This window comes from Strix aluco, chromosome 1 (assembly GCF_031877795.1).
Source record: "Strix aluco isolate bStrAlu1 chromosome 1, bStrAlu1.hap1, whole genome shotgun sequence".
Lineage (NCBI taxonomy): Eukaryota > Metazoa > Chordata > Aves > Strigiformes > Strigidae > Strix > Strix aluco.
In genome coordinates, this window is record NC_133931.1 from 122699787 (window position 1) to 122719370 (window position 19584).

The window sequence follows — 19584 nt, forward strand, 5'->3', positions numbered from 1 at the left end:
AAGGGAGGGCCTATGCCAGGGCCAGCAGCCCGGGTGACCACTGTGATTGGAAATCAAAGCTATTTTCATCTGGGTGCTTGCATAAGCAATAGTGCAGAGTCTCTTTGCCCCCAACCCTGGATACCCACATTAGGGCTGGGAATATTGTTCTTGCTCCTCCAGCCCTGATGCCAAGCTGGACACCTGCTTGGGTGGCCAGAGGGCTGGCTGGTCACTGCAGCACTCCAGGGCCACCACACCATGCTGCTGCAGACATCGGGGGCGAGAGCAGCCAGAGCACAGTACCACATGCCAAGTGTGCCTCAGGGGTTATAAGCTTCAAGTGATTTTGCCGAGTAAAATGACAGCAAAGCAGTAAAGGGTAACAAGAGGCACTTTTGACCAGAGGCTGATTAGAGAAGCATTGCTCAGACAGGTAAGGAGGCAACTCACAAGAGGAGATGAGGATCAGTGCAGAAAAAACGTGGAAAAGGAAAAGGGAGAGGGGAAAAGGACAGAAAAGCATATGAGGTGGTTTCTGTTGCTATTTATTGGTGTTGCAGATTTTATATTTCATAAGAAAAGTATTTCAGTCATGTCAAAATACCCCAGCAAATCAGTACAAGTCCTCACAGTTGCAGAGATGCAATCTTCTAAGTCTCTGCTTTCTCCCTCAGGTTCTATAGATTCCGCGCTAGTATTTTGTCCCCAATCCCCAAGACACTCTTACGAGCTCAGCACTTCCAGTTCTGCCTGTTTTTACTTTTCTTATCTTGCATGGTTTCAGTTTACATACTCTCACAGCTCAGTGACAGTGAACCAAGGTCAGGCAATGGTGCCGCACAAAACCAGCCACAGGTCAAGGCCAGCCGGAGCCCTGGGCCGCCAACCACGCTGCATTCCTCAGCCTGACTGCACGGCTCAGGAAGGTCGTGTGGTCCCCCGACGACATCTCACACTCATGGCATAGGAGGGACAACTGCATGGGCCAGATCCCACCTGGAACTGCTGATGGCACAGACTGGTGGTACCCATGGGGACGCACATCTCCTTCTACACATGATCTAAGATGCGTCAGTTGAGATGACTTTCACAATGATCCTATGAGCATGATATTCCATGTACACAGAAAACTGAAATACATATACAAACTATATGCATAGACTTTATATATACGTGTACATATGCATAAATTCTCTCACACTTTCGGTCTCTCAAAACATTCAGTAAATTGAACAAGATACTCTGGGAACCTCCATGATCAGGAAGAAGTCATACAGCTTCAGTTAAACAGATGGCTAAAGTATAAATGCTCATTCCATGTTAAACACAATTTTTGAGGTTTAAAAAAAAATTTCAATGCTTTCTTCTTCCTTTATCTGAGAATTATTGCCAGACAAAAAGTAGAACCACCCCCTCCAGCCCCCCAAAAGCTGTTTCCTTGGTATCTAGCCTCACTCCAGCAGGAATTTACACAAATCTCTGAAGAAAACCACAGCTCCAATTTTATAGTAAGATTTTAAGTCTGGAGATGGCTTGTTTTAGTCATGGCCATGTTTAAAGGAATTGTTTAAGGGGTCAGAATTTCAATCTTGGGCACTAATTCACAGACACTTAGCAGAATTGTGTCCAGCTTCTAGATCTGATTTTTGCCACTGGTTTTCCCCCTTTTTTACTTTCTACATATTGAAGTCTGATTTTAAAAATAGCTCTTCATTTTTGTGTCATTTCAAAAAAAACCCAAAATCCCCTAATCAATTTGAACAAAAAGCAATGTTGCAAAAATCACCATTTTCAAGCTGAGAAAGGTATCAGCTTATCAATTATCAGTATATTGATGCATACACACCTCTTCTCTAGATCAAGTTACAATAACAAATTAATGTCTTCTGGTTTTCCTCTTCACTGAAAACTGTTGCATACATATACTTTTCCTTCCGTTCAGAACACATGGCAATTTGTAAAATCCTGCTAGCTGTCAGAAGTAGAGTTAATGACAACACAGTTCACAGAACTTAAGTATGAACATTTCAAAGGGTACCTGATTTCAGAAGGGAAATAAAACTCTTGATTTGCAGTCCAAGCATCAGCCTGAAAGGAACTTAATTACATTAACTACAAAATACTTATTACAAGATTATTATTTTTTTAATTTTACGATTCTGGTACTTTGAGTTGTAATATGGAGTTAAATTTACTCTACAAAGACTGATTTTAAATTCTCCTGTGAAAAGGATTAGAAAATTAAGAAATAGTTATGCTAAAATGACTTTAAGAATTTCAGTGTATTACACAAACATCTGCTTTGCAAGACAAAAAAAAAAGCCAAGGTGGTCTCAATGACACTCCAAATGTGGCTTATTTCTTCTGTCTACCCTGTAAAAACAGATCTACAAACCACATCATCACTAACAACATCTATTGTGGCTATCATAAAAGGAAAAAAAAAGGAAAGGCAAAGGAAATACGGTGCATATAGAAGGGAATTTAGGAACATGGGACTGGGCAAATTGCTTTCATAAATTGATAAAAAAAATGTTAAATTAAAGTGACAGGAAACTCATCAGGGGAAAGCTAAGGGACACTGGAGGTTAAAGAGACCAATTTTTGTCTTTTTGGTCCTTACCCACACAGTCACAGTAGCCATAAGGCACAAAAACTCGTCAGCTTCTCAGCTGCACAATTACTTCTAAGCTGTTCCATTTATATGTAATTTGATTTATGAAGCAGATCATGCAATTAATACAACGAACAAAACCTCATCACTAAAGAGAATGATGCTTCTGCTGCCCCTGAACTGACCGAATAGCCACCACTGTGGGGGGTGGGAAACCCACTCTTCAACTCATAGGCTTAGTACAACAAGCTAAGCGCTCACAGAAGGCAAATTTTATTTTGGATGGTTTAAAAAAAAAAAAAAGAAACGTAGTTTAAATTTCTTCATTTCCCCCGTCAGCTGTCAGCTGTGCCTTGCGGAAATGAGTAACAATTTGTGGTATTGGGCACTACAGAGATCTTAGTAGTTTGTGAAGTAGTTTTCATCTAGCTTTTATACTGGCTCTATACAGCATCGGAAAGTTCACTTTGCACTCGGTATCTTCTGGCTCAGGTTTGCTACTCTGCATTTTGAAAGGGTTTGACTGTGTATTAGGTTGGATTTGTCTTTAGAAAATTCTAGTGTCAGGGAAAAGTAACAGTGGATAATTGTGTCTGTTTTATATTCAGATGTCTTTGAGAAGGAAGGGACCTGTACTTATAACTATCTCTTTTCACAATAATATAAATTAATAAGGAATAAGAAATGAGAGCTCTACCATCAGTGACCCAGGAGCACAAGGAACAGATATGTTGGCAATTCAGGTGCTGCACACTTCCTGGAATATGCACTTAAAAACTAGTTTTAACAGTTTGAAAATATAACATCTTTTTGCTTTTTGTAAGGAAGTGAGGACTATTTTTCTGTTTTCAGTAATCACCAGTGTATCTTCAGCATCCAATATAAATTCAGAGAATCCAGTATATTGTTTTGATCATAGATAAAGTAAAATGATACAGTTTGGAAGTATATTAAATATTTAAGTATCTGATAATTTTCTAAAATGTGTATTTCTAGATTTCTGAGACTGAGGAAGTGAAAGGGAGACAGTGAAAGAGGTTATGTTACTAACTCGGGGAAGCAAATCCCCATGCTGCATAATGACCCTTTGTATCCCACCTATTTAAAAACCTCATGGAAGTGTTTTATAAACCTAACTTCTGTTCAACAGGCAACCCTGGTCATCTACTGAAGGTAAACAACTAATTTCATTCAGAGTACAATTATTCCAGAAAAATCTTTCATCAAAAAATGTAACCCAGAGTGATAAATCATTTAGAACAATAAAATCACTTGCATGAACAAACACAGCTTCTGTCAGTAATTGTGCTTGCTTGCCCTAGGCATAAGTTTGTTACATATGGGAAGTGATAATACTTGTGGTTACAGTTCCCAGTATCACATTTTCCTTTCCCAGTTCACACTTACTCATAGCTATGCTTATCCAGCAGCAGTTACATAAGATGCAATTCCAAACATTTATAATCCACCTCTGGCAAACAATAAGCCGCACCAAATTAGCCCCTGACGTGCTTTGTACTAGCAAAGCAATTTGCAGATGCATCATGAAGTATCAGTACTATTATTTGTCAGCATCAGTATTGCCATTTTTTCTGATACTGTTACCTGCAAGTGCTTGGTTATATGAATTTATAGTGGCTGTCATGTAACTGAGAGACCCTGAGGCAAAAGGACAAATTCAGTGTCATTTATACCCCCCACTTCTGGGAGCTGGAGTACATATCCATCTGATTCGACATCATGAGCTGTCCCAGAAGTAACATAAGCAATAGCGGAGACCACTGATTCCTACTGGTGGTGTCCATCGACCCCTACTCATCATGGTATTTTGTGGGATCCCGAACCCTGCTGTTGCCTGGACTAACCTGTTTCACTAGTTTAGCTGTGTATATTTCTACTTACAGACTATCCCTCAGGATAAGCCCTCTCCACATGCCAGCCATCAGCCCTTAAGAGCAGACAACAGTTTCTTTCCTCAGCACATTTGTTTTTCCTCTTTTTAAACCTCCTCTGTGGGACAGGCTTCTTTGCTCTTCTCAGTGGAATCCTGTCCCCATCTACTCACCTAGTGCTACACCTAACTACTACAAAGGAAATTCAGTGTGTAACTTAACTTGTAACAGCAACAGATCATTTACTTCCACATCAACATTTCATAATTATTATGTATAACTTTCTTTGTACTGCCATTTCCACATCCTTGAAATAGTAATTTTCACTTCATCACAATTCTTTAAAATTTGCAGCAAGTGGGAAATGTTCAGGCCCTCAGATTTTACTGGTAGTCAACACGAGATACTATTAACTCAGAAGGTTTGCCTCTGCACTCTGTGCCAGATTCAACCAGCAGGTAGGTTCTACCAACTTGATCATTCTGAAAGTGGTTTTTTGACTGACAATTGTTTTCAGTGAACAAAAATTCATATTCTGTTTTGCGTAGACACCTTTGAGAGATGGCAGAGGTATAACAGCATGTTGGGGAAAAAGAGCATCTGCTTAATGTCAGAGTAGTACCCGCTCACTCAGCAAAGACTGTCATTAGTGTCAGCAGTGGCTGCAGCTACTACTCTGTCCTCTCAGCTGTGTTAAATGATAGGAACTAAAACCAGAGGGCTGAGGCATCAGCGGGGGACAGCACATGGAGCAGAAGGATTAGTAGGAAATGTACACATGCATTAGAAAAGATGTCATGGAAGTTTTGTTACCACAAAACAATTTAAAAAAAATTCTATTATAATCCTTTCTGGTGACTTGAAATAGACTCAAAAAAATTCCACAGCTTACATTGGATCCCACTTTAAGCACAAAGTTAAGGTAACGTCTTTTTTTCAAACCAAAATGCAACTAGGGCACTAGCTAGAACGGAAATATAAAAGATTACTTAGCTCAGGTCTGATCTTATAGAGTCAGCAAAATAAGCAAAGATCAGGACTTTAGCCGCAACGGTTATATAAAAACCAGTGGATTTGTATAGGTTTAGTAGGTTGCATTATGCTCCCTTCATGCTTGTATTTAAGGAAAAAGAATAACAAAGTATTTGAATTTAGTATGCGAAGATTACAAGAAACTGAAAAAGATACAAAGCCTGAAAGAAAGCAGGGCTGCCTCTGGGGTCTGTTACCAATCTGGATGACAGGCTTTTGAAAATGTGTTGCTTGGTCATTTTAATATTAAGCTTTTTCCTGTGAATGCTGTTATCCGCTCTTCTTCATCCCAAAACTCACTACAAGCCCCATATGCTGCATTGTATTCAAAACCCCAAACACTTGGGTTTTGCATATAAGACCATGGTATTGTTTGGGCTCTTGATTTAACTATTAAAGAATTGAGGGGTTTTAAAGTTTAGATTCTTATAATAAAGCAAAACTGATTCAAGATTTACAGTTGAAAATCCTCTAGCAGCATATAATGCCATGAATTAACATGTTTCGCTGACCTGGAACCATCACATATTGCTGGGTACTCCACATATCAATGAGTATTAACCTAGTTATCATTAAGGTTTCTTCCTTAAATTTCTGTTAATTACATTTTATAAGAATGAAAATATAAAAAGGTCATATAACATTACAAATGCTTATGATGGCTTTTCATTTAGAGCCCTTCAAAAACTGCAAGAAATTATCATGTCTAGCAAACTTCTGTTAGGAATGCCATCTTGTGGTTAAAAGCTGTATATAACAACGATTCGAGGTAATTTTAACTAAATTTTTACTTGCAAAATACTGTTTTGGCAGAAATGAGCTATTCATGTACGACCTTTCAGAACTGTAGAGTATTCTTTTATTAACCATTCTGGATGAAAATGACTGTGAATATGGCTTTCCCGTCCTCATCTGTATACAATGCTAGTTAATTATGCAGGGAGCACTCGTTTCATTAGGAGATGGGATGCATTTATTAGCATTTTAAACAGAGCCAGATTGCCACATGTACTTAGCAAAAAAGTCCACTAAATGCCTACTCTAGTAGATATAATTTAGTGAATTAGTCTAAAATGTATAGAAAATACATTTTTCTCAAAATATGCTTGTAGAGCAGAGCCCTATGAGCACACTTTACCTTCTCCAAGCTATACGGAGCATCTTTGGTCGGTATATAAAGGGTTGAGTTTAACTATAAAAAGGAAACACTGGATTTTTCAATTTGTCTTATATAGATCTTATTACGAGCTGAAAATTAATTGAAGATGGCCACTGGATTGCAACTTGTTCACAGAAGTAGAGAGAAATGCCAGGTAAACAAGAAAGGAGAGAAGGGGTCCAAAAGCATCTAATAAACTTTAAAAGATCTCTAACTTTTAAAAGCTTGGAAAAATAAATAATAATTAGCTAGATACAATACAGCTGACATTTGCATAGGCACTTTCCTCCTGTGTATGTTCGCCTCATTTTCATAATGAAAGTATATATCACCCAAACCATCACAACACATATTGTATAATGAAATTTAAAACTAATGAGCCATATCCTAATGGCCATGAGTCAAGTCAGGGTGTGCATTAGTAGTCCATTTGCAATTCTCTAGAGACAGAAAGAACGAGGCTAAACATATCCCGTAGCCTATTTAGCGCACAGCTTGTTCTGTGTACTGATAATACTATAGCAGAACTGAAATGAGTTCACAATCTCCAGCACTCAAACCCCTGTGAAATACTGTTCATACTTCTGTTAGCGTGCAAGTTACTCCTGGGGCAGCCAAACAGGACCACCATGATTATTTAGTTTGACTTCTTGCATAACATGGATGTAACTTGCCCAAATTAGTCCTCTTTCTATCAAATCACATTTTTTCAGGAAATCATCTAACACATCCAAACTAAAGAAACCTTTACCACTCCGTTATGAGACTTTGTCTCTTCTTGTAACGTGTCTAACTTCTAACTTACAATCGCTGGATCGCTTTCTCTGCTAAATGGAATAGACCTTTATTTTATTATCAAATTTTTATTCCACAGATGGTTCTTCTAGGCTACCTCTCCTCTCACTAAACTAAGTAGATTCTGCTTACTGAGACTCTCATGACAGTGCTTCTTTTTAATCCTTTTATTGCTCTCCTGACTCTTTTCTGTGCAATTTTCCAGCATTACTGGAAATTGTGACCATCGGAGTTGGGCACAGCATTCTTCCAAAAGGTTACACCAAAGTCAAATAAAGACTGCAATATTACTTCCCTGACAGCCTTCCGATTTCTAAACCTGAGGATCTCCGGTCCTTTTAGCCACAAGGCATGCTGAAAATTCATGTTCAGCTGAGCATGCACATCATCTCCAGACACTGTTCAAAGTCAGCATCTCCTACAGCAAATTGTTCTACTTAGTCAGTATGTTCTCAAGCCCCCACTCCTAGAAACACAGGTCTACTTTAGGCCACAGTGAAATGCAGATTGCTTACAGCTCCCAACCCAGTCAGTCATCTTACTCTGCTTAAGTAGCTCCTTAGATTTTTGTGGCACCCATAGATTTGAGCAGTCATTATTTTATTTCCTTCTGTGTTCTTAAGAAACTCATGGTTAAGAGCCAAATCCTGTGTGAACTCATGTAACAAATCTGTTCAGTCACAGCTGTCCTCTCAGATTTACATTTTGAGATCTTTCAGGTTTGGACTCAGTGTCATGATGAATTTTAAATTTGGGGGTGATACTTTGCATGTTTCTACAGCAATAACTTATTTAAAATAAAATAAACTATTTGAAAATCTAAGGGTATGCCAAATACCAGTGATGAAATATCTAAATAAAATGCTAGAGCAACAATTCCTGTGCTACGTAACTGAATTTCTGGAGTCTGAGATACACTTTTGATGAAAAATGTGTTCCTATGTTGCGCAGGGAAAACACTGTGGTTTCTCTACTTGGTTAAATTTTACACATTATTGTACATAAGCAAGTAAATCAGGTGTTTTCTTAAATCTGCTGAACAATTTTCCTATTAAACATTTTTTTTCCTGTGCTTTCAAGAAATCTAGCCAGAGACCATCTTAAACAGTTACCAGGGAATAATCTTGAGTAAAAGTCACAAACAGCTTAGATCCACCTCCACACCGGGAGACCTTCAAAAGTTTTTCCTAAGTTGGAGAGCAAGACCGAGGTTCATGTCTTTCAGATTGCTGCATTCTGAAAAACTGTTGAAGCAACAGCTTCCCAGTTCTGATAAGCATGCTGAGCACATTTATGACTACCGTGAAAAAGACAGTAACATTTAAATCCTCCTCAAGCTGCTAATATATGTTCAGAATTAACTGCTTGTTCATGTTAATTCACTGAAATTACTCGTTTCTTATTGCTGTTTCAACCATTCGGTTTTTAAGCCTGTAATCCTGAAATCATATTCCAAGTGAACCAAAGTTGCTCTGCAACTGTTAACAACCAGCTCATCCCTCCACGGACCTAAGCGTGAATAAGAAAGATTAAACTGTCAGAGATCTCCTTTTCCATATTAATTCCTCAGAATACAGACTTTCCATGCAGTACCAGACAAGTCTGTGGTGCAATGTAAACAGAGTGTTTAGACATTTGCTATTTTTGATGTGGGTTTATTTTTGTTATACATACTTTCCTTCCAGGATGATACAAATTATCTCACTAACATCTGTCAATCTCAGCAAAGTGAATTACTAGATCATTTACTATACACCTAACTTTCAAGTAAACACAGGACGGAACATGTCTTTCAAGATTTAAGAATATCAAACTCTGAAAACACTTCTTTTAGTGGATTTTCTTTATACCAAGTTGATAAGGATTTATGACCATATTTGCAAAGACAGTGCTACAGAGTGGATCCTGCAGTATTTATTTAGAAAAAATATACTGGATACAAATGACTAATGTATATTTCAGGCATGCCAAACATGATATACCTAACAATGTCTGTTCCTGATGTCCTTGAAGAGCAAAGTTGACCTCTTGAAAAACAAGAATCTTCCCTTTAGAATTCCATTGCTAAAATATTCCATCACCTCAAAAACATAAATAGCAATTCCTTCTAAATTGTAACATACTGAGAAAAACAGAATTATCTTCTGAAGTCATTCCCATCCGCTCTATTCACCCTTTACCTCAAATCACTCTGTGTCACCCTGAGAAGCAGGACTGTGACTAACAGCAAGTAATGCACAGCTGGTAAATGTGTAAGCAAAACAAAGTATTTTCCACATAAATATTCTAATAAAAGGGTAAATATAGATGTTATATTTGTCCTTATATTTGCTACATTTGTCCTTAAGGTTTTTCATGTAGTATCAGCGTTCAGCAAAGATTTATCTATACAGAAGAATAATAGCTTAACTAAAGCTATGCTATTACTCCAGGTCGACAAAGCTAGTGGAAATGTGTACATATGCATGCTCACACTCTGTAAACCTGGCTTATATTGATTTAGACTGCAACATTCTATCTTTAGACAAATAGGAGCAAACTGTGTATACACTAAGCCTAAATGGCTTAAAGAATCCTACTAACCGGCACAATGTAGATTTGCTTTTGTGTATCATTAGCACACCATTTTTACCTTAAGAAGTTAATAGGAAATATTGCGTGACAACATTCAGTGTGCACAATGTCTGCAAAAGACAAAAAACTAGCACTTATATCCACATTTAATGCCCTTTGAATCTTTCATAATATAGCGGGGGAAAAAAAGTACAATAACAGCAGCATATATATTTTGCTGACTGACATTCAGAAAAGCTGGGCCAGGAAGGTGGAAGGATTGCTTGCCTCACTATTCTATGCCCCCGCAGCCAGCTATATCAAGTATGCTGCAAATTTTTCTTTTCCACTCCTCCAGGCCCAGTGGGACAAGGCAAGCCAGAAGATTGTACATTACAGCTACCACAACACAGCACCAGCACCTGGTCACAAATACCGTGTACATCCAGGATCACGACACTGCTGCAGCATTTTATAATGCCCATTACTAGAATCCACAAGCAGATGTGGTGCACAAAAATAGTTCACTGAAGTTATAAGAAAGTCCAAAAAAAAATTATTTTTTAAATGAGTAAATACTGTATTGTAAAAGCCTTTAGACATTCTGAGAAATGTACTAATAACCTACGTGCTCTTTAACCACTGCCTCTATACACCTTAATTCCCCACTGAAAGCCCATAGCTAAGTACTCATTTTTTTACTTATTTAATTCATATCAACTGTTATAATGGCTCATGTGATAGGAAAATATCAACTAGAAATTTTACTAATACATTACTGCCATGAACTTTGAAATATTGATTGTTTGAGTCATGCCAAAATAAATACTCTGCTAGTTTAGTTCTGACTGTTTTATCTAATAACAGGCTAACTCAAGGTAGGACATTGGCTTCTAGCCTAATCTGGCTTAGAATATCATCTTTTCTCGTTTAAGTACTTTCTATGAAAACAAGCTCTTCGTGGACATTTCTATAAAGCACTGTAACAGCATGTGAAAAATTGCCCTATGGTGTCAAATGACATTAAGCCCCATGGAACCAGGTACCGCAGAATTTCCACAGAGTCCTTATGCTGAAACCAATTCCCGTTCCAATAATTCAATCCAGGCAGTTGGGTTTGTTTGGAGGGTGTTTTTTTTTTTTTAAGATTTAGAATTCTGGTTTTGTACTGAGCATATCCAGAGAAAGCATTACATTTTTTTCCACTCTGAACTACTGTAAGAATCAAGACTGAAATATACTGAAATGCAAGGTAGATATGCACTTATCACCTACACAAGCAATGTTTCTTTTTTAGCAGTATGCTTATGCAACTTTTTCTTACAGAACTCAGATTATTTCTTTTAATTACATATTTATGGTCTTTCTCATTTGTGTCTGGAAAATGACAAAAATTCTTCTGCCCTAGGAGAAGATTGAGAGTTAGGTCTTTTCACGCTGGAGGAGGCTCAGGGGGCACCTCATCACAGTTTTCTAATACTTAAATGGTGGCTAGAAGGAAGACAGAGGCTCTTCACAAGGAGCCACATGGAGACGACAAGGGGAAATAGGTAAAAGTTGCACAGAAGTTTCATCTTGATATAACAAAGAAATTTTTCACAGTGAGAATATAAAGTCAACCTCCCCATTGCCAGAGGTTTTTAAGATGTCACTGGGCAGGGTGCTAGATAATCTCATCTAGGCTTCCTTTCCCACGAAAGGTTGGACCAGGTGATGTTTTGATGTCCCTTCCAACCTGGGCTGTTCTATGATTCTGTGAAAATAAAAAGTTATTTTCCAAAGTTACTGCAGAAATAGTGAACAAGGATTGAGCAGAGAAAAAAACTAGAAAGGTCCTAAAAAGGCATCCAAGAATGGCAGAATCTAGAAAGCTATTGTGTCAGCTACATTTGTTATCAGCTACATTTAATTTTATTGTATAATGTGTTCACTGTGGCAAATGCACATCATGCTTGGGTCTTTTACCTTACACTGGAAGAAATGGCAGTTCTTTAAAATAGTTCACTAGATGGTGTCTTCTTTACCTCTAATGTGGCAAAAAGTACAAGTAGACACACAGAGGAAGCTGGTGGGTATGACAACAGTTCAAAGCCCCAGATGAGTCCTGACATCTAGGAGATGTTGCCTCTCAAAGAGGCAAAAAGTGTTATCAATTACCACCTCTCTTGCCAATACTTTCCCTATTTGAATCTTGGTGGGAAACACAATCTCCCATAGCTGTATGTCCTCATGTCTGATGACTCCTAGCTCTTTACCTCTGACTGCATGCAATTCAAAACTTGCCAACACATCATTTTACCATTTCTCTTAGTGTGAAATGTAGTTATATTTTACATCCTTGACAAATATAATCTACAGTTAGCAGAATACATTTGCCTATAACCACATGATCTCTTAGGGCAACTTGCTCTATTTTTTTTTTTTTCTGATGCAAAAAAAACAATAAAGAGGTCTCATTAGCAAAACCAGCTTGCTAACATAGATCTATTTTAAGTTACACAATTAATACCTCTGATGCTATCACACTTGCCAGACACTGGAATTCTTCCTTCACTTTCCTTGATGAGATGCCAGGCACTTTGGGAAGCTTCTTTCTTATACTAATTCATGCAAAGCAAGAATGGAATGGAATGGAAATTAAGAAAAATATGAAAACAGAAGTAATTAGAACAAGCAAGCCATATGACCTCAGAGATGAAACTTATATTCTAAAAACTTAGAATACAAGAAATAAATGTAAATGATGAAGTCTGGTTCTTATTTAAGGAGACTGCTGCTACTACTAGCAAATTCTTCTACAGCATTAAAAAAGGATTCTAAAGTTGAAAGTTCAAATAGAAAAAAATCTAGGAAAGAGACTACAACACATTGGAAGAAGAGTCACATCTCAAAAAATATAGAAAATATTAAAAATATTGAATGAAGGGTTCTATTTTACACAGGAAAATATATGGGAGGAAAAAAAGCATGAAAAACAAAATGACTAGATTTTTTTATGTAAATGCTGGCTTCACAATACAAAAACAACATTCTAAAAGAAGATAACATGTCCCCAGATTGAATGGCTCAAGGTTTAACAACAGAAGTGTACTTCAATCTTTGTAGTGAAATCAACCCTCATTAGTAACATATGAGCACCACTGCAGTATCTTCTTATGTTTCGGTACCCTAAATAAAGTGAATTGAAGTTTAGGTAATCACCCATTGACCGAATGATCACATCATTCTTGCATCAAAACAAGAGCTATTAGTTTCAGAAAGGTCAGACTTCATTATCTTCCTCCTTCCATGAAGAATACTTCAGGTTTGTGAAGGAGACAGCAGTGCCAAGGAAAGCCAGCAGTACTGGTGTCTCTACTGTGTATGACCTGCAAAAGTCTTTTATTCTCTCTATTCACAACCTTCCACCACTACTAGAATTCTCACAAGCATTACTTACAAATACTGTTGACAACTTGACAACTGAGTAAAAAACTGCAGACATTATTCTGTGGACTGGGCACAGGCCAGATGAATCATGACTTTATTAAAATATGCAGCTTGTTGTCAACTGACAACAGTTGATATCTGGTAGGTTGCTCAGAAAAATTTCGTAAAATGATTTTGAATTAAGGTTTCTATACAGGACATCAGCATACTCATATCAGCAGCACAGACCTGGTGCTCCTCATTCCCCTTCTTTTTCAGGGTCTCTAATAGGCCCCAGTGGACTGGAGGTAGAGCGCTGTAAGAACTCAGCAAGTGAAGCTGACTTAATGGATTCTGGTTTATTTCTGCAATCCTCAAGGCTCTCAAGATAGCAGGTGCAAACTTAGAATAATGAGCCGTAGATGAAATAATAATTGGGCAAGTTCTATCTTGTAATCGATCTGCAACTACTTTAGCAACAGCTGTGTGTGTATCCAAAATATATCCCGTAGTACTGTACACAGAGTGAATGGCAGCTAAACAGTCCTCCTCAGAGCACCAGCCAGCCACCAAGTCCTGCTGAAGCTTTTCAAGTAGATCTTTCCGTAGCTGGAAGTGACCCTGATTTTCCAGCTGGTTATATAATTGTGTCACCAGTTGTCCATCCTCATTAGCAATCAGGTGCAAGTATCGCTCAAGATTGGAGGACTTCAAAATATCTACCGCTGGTGAAAAAGTGGGAATTAATTTTCTTCCCCTCAAATCATAAACACCTGCTCTTATGAAGTCAGTCAAAACATTGTTTTCATTGGAAGCACAAATACATTTTCTAATAGGAATTCCCATCATTTTAGCATACAAAGCAGCTAATATGTTGCCAAAGTTTCCTGTAGGAATGCAAACATCTACAGGGCTTCCTAAAGGAATAATAGCTTGATGAACAAGATCAAGGTATGCAGAGGCATGATAAACTATCTGAGGAAGCAGTCGTGCCCAGTTTATGGAGTTTGCTGCAGCCAAAGATGTTCCATATTCTACTGTAAGAAAGCCAGTATAATCTGAATTAGTAAAGATTTGCTTTATAGCTGTCTGGCAAAAATCAAAATCAGATTTGACACCTACTGACCAGGCATTTTCTTTCTGACAGCCAATCATCTGCGATTTTTGAATTGGGCTTACTCCATCCTCAGGAAAAAAATTCATCACAGCAATTCTCTGTTTGTCAGCGTCATGGAGACGACTAAAGCCATCTAGGACAGCGCTCCCTGTGTCACCAGAAGTAGCTACCAGAACCAAGTAATTGCAGCTTCTGGGAATGCAGTATGCAAATATATGTGGCACCATCTGTAATGCAAAATCTTTAAATGATGCTGTTGGTCCATGAAATAACTCAAGGAGAAACTGATTGCCTGCCAGATGCCGAACTGGTGCAATTTTAGAACAAGTAAAGTTTTCTCCATAAGCAGTTTCAATAATTTCTGCCAGCTTAGAAGCAGGAATATCAGCAGGATGTATGCACCTTTCTAGTATCACCTGGGCTCTTTCAATGTAAGTTGCTTCTATTAGGCTTTGCCATTCTCCAGCAGTGAATTTTGGAAGTCCTCTCTCAGGAACAAAGAGTCCTCCATCAGGGGCTAAGCCCTCAGTAACAACATCACTGAAATATTTATGACAGTCTTTTTCCATACTCCTTCCAGACCTACTAGACCTAGTTGAAATGAAAGTTTCCAGTTCCGAGTTTTGGTATCTCTTCACAGCATCAAGTACCTTTTCTGCTACAACCTCTGCTGCAACATCCCCTCCACAAAGAACACGAATGTCGTACCACCTTTTGTAGAACTGCTTCCTAAACTGAAGTATGTCCTTGAGAGAAATACCAAGGGACTGGCCCACGATGCGATCCACTTTCATTGATTTCAGCCTGCTCATAATGACTGTTGTGGGCACATCCAGATAGACAACTATTCCGGTTTTCTTCATATGCTGCATGCTAGCAGCATGCATTGGATTGGACCCAGTAAGGGAAATGACACTTCCAGATGCTGAAAACTTCAACAGGGCTTTTCCTTCCTCCTCTAAAAATTGCTCGTTACCAACATCCTGCAGTTTTTCTGACACACTCATATTCCAGGTTGTTTCAAGGACATCATCATCAATGTCTATGACAGGGCAATCTAGTTTCTGACCTACTATTCTCCCAATCGTTGTTTTCCCAGCACCCGGAGGTCCCATCAGGATAATATTTTTGTTTCCAACAAGAGAACGGCTTGAGAACCATGACTTCCATATCTGTGCAAATGCAACAGGCCTTGAAAGCACCACTTTTAAACACATACTAAAAAGACTGGTTTGGGTTATTAGTCTTAAAGGCCGATACTGAACAACGTGCAACATCTTCTGCTGGGTTGGTTTTGGTTTTTTTTCAAGCCAACTTGACAATCCACTTAACTGCTTCAAAAAGAAGAAAACAGTAATTAGTCCTTCAGCAAACATCTAGGAAAAAAACCTAAAGGATGTGAAATTCAGAACAAGAATTCAAACATAAAACCAGTTATGACTTCATCAGTGACAGGGAGGCATTTTTCAGAATAAGACTCATTCCCCTCTCCTGCATAGTTCCAGCTCGCTTCCACTGACAAATCCAACTTCAAATAGCTCATGTCCTCAGGGTAAACAAAGACCTCCAAACCTAACACTACAATACTATTTGGAAATAATATTGTTTATAGGAATTCAAAATCAATTAGTTTTTCCTCTAGTAGACTTAGTTGCAGATTAACTAGATTAACTTCTTGTAATCAAAATGCTAACAAAATGTACATTTGTCCCACCTCCCGAGATACTTTGATTTCTTATACTTTCTAAGAAAACAAATGCAAGATCCATATAAATACACAAAAGACTCACAGACTTGTGCAACAGCAAAGCTAGAAGAGATGCATCCAGTTCTCTTCTGAAGGGATAGCAAACCAAGCAAGTGATTTGTGAAGAACTCCTATAATGGAATTGTATTGAGTGTAGTTTGTGTAAAGTGACAGAGAGAGAGAGAAAGAACACATCACGAAGACACTCTACCCTCAAAAAAAAAGTCACTAGGAAAGTTGTATCTCCAACAAAGTCTAAGCAAGAAGCTCTCAACACTGTATTCTGTATGCTTAGAGAAATCAACACAAACAGTATCAGCACAAATTGCAGCACATGATTTGTGCATGATATTTAGGGCAAAGGGGGAAGGACTCAAAACCTCCATAAAGTTCAGGTGGGGTGGGGGAGAAGCAAGCACAAATTTGCACAGAAAATCCCTACAGAGTAATTTTTTATTTTAGTTAGGCAAACAAGTATCACTTTGTTATTGTTAATTTTTCAATATTCATGATGAAAAATGCTTAAGGAAAAGCAACACTGAACTTCCTTTTAGGAAATTATGAAGTTTTATATGGAAAAATCCAACTCAGTTCTTGCTCATCAACTGTAAAAAAATAATATACATATAAAATAAAAATATCTATTTGCAATATATATAAATAAAATTTAAAATGAATACTTTTAGTTGCTAGAGTCTGCAATACAAAGAGATGGTTGACTAAGCAGCAAGTTGTACTTTTTTTTCCTCCTGGCACTGTAACATGTAACCAAAACAGCAATCAGCAACTTCTAATAACTACATTTTAAAGACTCAGTCTAGCTGCTAGCACCCCAGCATTTGCTTTGCACTGCTTATTAAAACATTTTAGTTTATATACCAGCTACTTTTAGCAGTGAAAAAAATTTTCATGAGAAGGTGCTTCCCCACATTGATCAAGACAGACTAAAAAGAACAATTAAAGGAATTCACTACAGACTAGGTTTCCACATCCTTCAATTGTTCAGGCCTGTTCTCTAGATGCTCTCCAGTCCAACAGCCTTTTATCACTGTGAAGAGCAGAAGGTGGCCTGGAATTGCAGTAGAAGGCAGGTGAGCACCCAATGGGAACTGCATCATCTTCCAAAGACCTATTCGTGATTAATCCATGTTTACAGTTGTCACACCAGTCCTTTAAAGACCCTGCTGTTCCCCACCAGAGTGCATAATACCAAATGACTCCAGAGACACAGGTCACAAACTTCAAAAATGACACAGAAGCTCAAGTTCTGTAAGAGCAAAGTGCAAAAACAAAGACTCTGCTTCCAGATGCTCCTTGCTCTAGATAGTGCTCTGTGTTCCTCAATCTGTCTTTTGCACTCTACTTTCTTTACCAAACTATTAGCATACATTACAAAGTCAAAGGACTTCCAATAATTTAAATCTTTGCATTTGCTCACTTCTGCGTGGAGAAATGATCTTGCAAACAGTAAGTATCTGTGTTTGCATCCAGCGCTGTGACGTGATAAAGATGCTGTAACTGCAAGGCATAGATCAGAGTAGAGATGGGCAGTCATACTGTATATTTTTTCTCAATACTTGCAAAAGTATAAGGGAATCATCTTGTGTAGATGCAATATAAGTTTTTTTCTAATAGTTATTAAAAAAACAATCTGCAAAGAGTAGTTGTAATATTCAGTATCATTATAAAGCTGTACTGCAATAGTAATGCACTCTAGCTCTGTATGTATGTATTCACTATAGGGCCAGAAAGAGAACTTCTTATTAAACTTCCAGATTTAAAAAAGGTAAACAACATTTTAGTGATTTTATTTCTTGAATGTAAGAATCACTTCAAGAATTGTGTGTGAACTGAGGGAGTACAAACCATGCTAAGCATAGTGACCTTCCTACCATGTCTAGTTGCACTACAGATTCACCTGGAGGTGCAGTCGCTTGGTGTGCACTAGACAGCTGCTGGATGTAACATCTGGACTGCTTCATGAATCTAGGCCATAGGTATTGTTTGAAATCAATTTAGTTAATCTGGTGCAAAAATTTGCAGGGAAGTCCTTTATTCAGCTACTCAATTCAGCCTATTGCAGTGTAATCCGATTTTGCACCCACGTAAAGTACACGTACACAGAAGCTTGCAATCACTGAATGCAACCTGTTTCTTTTAAATAATTTTTTGTTCATTTGGCAAAACTTTACTGCAAAACCAGCTCGAATTAGACTGTACCACTGGTAGAGTTTACCGGTCTAGTTAGAACACCAAGCTATCTAATTTTATATATAAACCCCATGCCAAAAGGGTGGGGTTTTTTTGAAGCAGAGCTTACATCCACACCTGCAATGAAATTTTAAGTTTTGACAATACACCTTGACCCTTCACTTGGATGCTGACAGCACCTACATATCATTAGCAATTATCCACAATTTTAACAACCATTGCCGATGACAAGAGTTCTAGTGAAAACCAGGCTTTGGTACTGGTATAGACACAAAGTTTGCAACAACGTAACATACAGTTAAAATTCAGTAACCAAACAAGTCAGTGACAGTTTGCAGCTGTCAAAGACCTCAAGGTAGCTCAAGACTAATAAGTATCCTATTTCAAGATTGTTAACACTGGACAACTTCTATTTGACTTTTCTCAGAGCTTGTATGCATAGGAAAAAAAAAAAAAAAACACGCCAATCCCACAGCAAGCCATTCAACTTCAATCTTCTCGTGATCACCCTACAGCCCAAGATCCTGCAAAGGTTTCCGCCTCACCACCGCGCTCCCTCCGCCTCACCGTTTCGACGCCCCAAAGGTGTCAAAGCGCGGGTGGGAGAAAGGGGCCGGCCGGGCCGCTCCGCGCCGGGGAAACGCAACACCACAGAGCCGAGTGAGCCGCGCCCGCTCACCCACACGCCCAGCGCAGCCCCGGGCTCCCCACCTCCCCTCCGGAGCGGCGGTGGTAGTGCCCCTGCGGTGGCGGTGCCCCTGCCCTGCCCTGCCCTGCCCTGCCCCCGCGGCGCGGCTCCCTAGTCCTCAGGCGCCTTCAGGCGCCCTCAGCGCGGCGCGCGCGCGCACGTACCGGCAAGGCCGGGGACAGCTGCCGCAGGCGCCACAGATACCGCGCGCGCCTCACGCGCCCCCAACATCCACCGCACCGCACCGCACCGCACCGCACCGCGCCGCGCCGCGCCGCGCCCCTCTCCCCCACCGCGCACGCGCAGGCACGTGCCCGCCCCGCCCCCTCGCGGCTCCGCCCTCAGCTGCCCGGCGCGCCCGGATTCGGCCCTGCCGGCTTCACCTC

At 39.1% G+C, this 19584-nt stretch overlaps 1 protein-coding gene across 5 annotated transcripts; it reads right to left on the minus strand.

Annotated features, from left to right (window-relative positions):
- Positions 1 to 9373: 9373 nt before the first annotated feature.
- On the minus strand, positions 9374 to 19454 carry THNSL1 (threonine synthase like 1). 5 transcript variants are annotated; one of them, XM_074833800.1, is made up of 4 exons: positions 19363 to 19453; positions 16343 to 16430; positions 13685 to 15886; positions 9374 to 11780 (listed from the first exon to the last, which is right to left on the minus strand). In XM_074833800.1, exons 3-4 carry the CDS (start codon positions 15827 to 15829, stop codon positions 11691 to 11693), a joined length of 2235 nt encoding a protein of 744 aa, XP_074689901.1. In that variant the 5' UTR covers positions 15830 to 15886; positions 16343 to 16430; positions 19363 to 19453; the 3' UTR covers positions 9374 to 11690. The 5 variants fall into 5 exon arrangements, with proteins under 5 accessions (XP_074689901.1, XP_074689892.1, XP_074689874.1 ...); XM_074833791.1 differs by lacking the exon at positions 9374 to 11780 and adding an exon at positions 11789 to 12627 and having other exon boundaries at positions 13685 to 15883; positions 19363 to 19454; XM_074833773.1 differs by lacking the exon at positions 9374 to 11780 and adding an exon at positions 11789 to 12627 and having other exon boundaries at positions 19363 to 19454.
- Between the last annotated feature and the right edge of the window lie 130 nt (positions 19455 to 19584).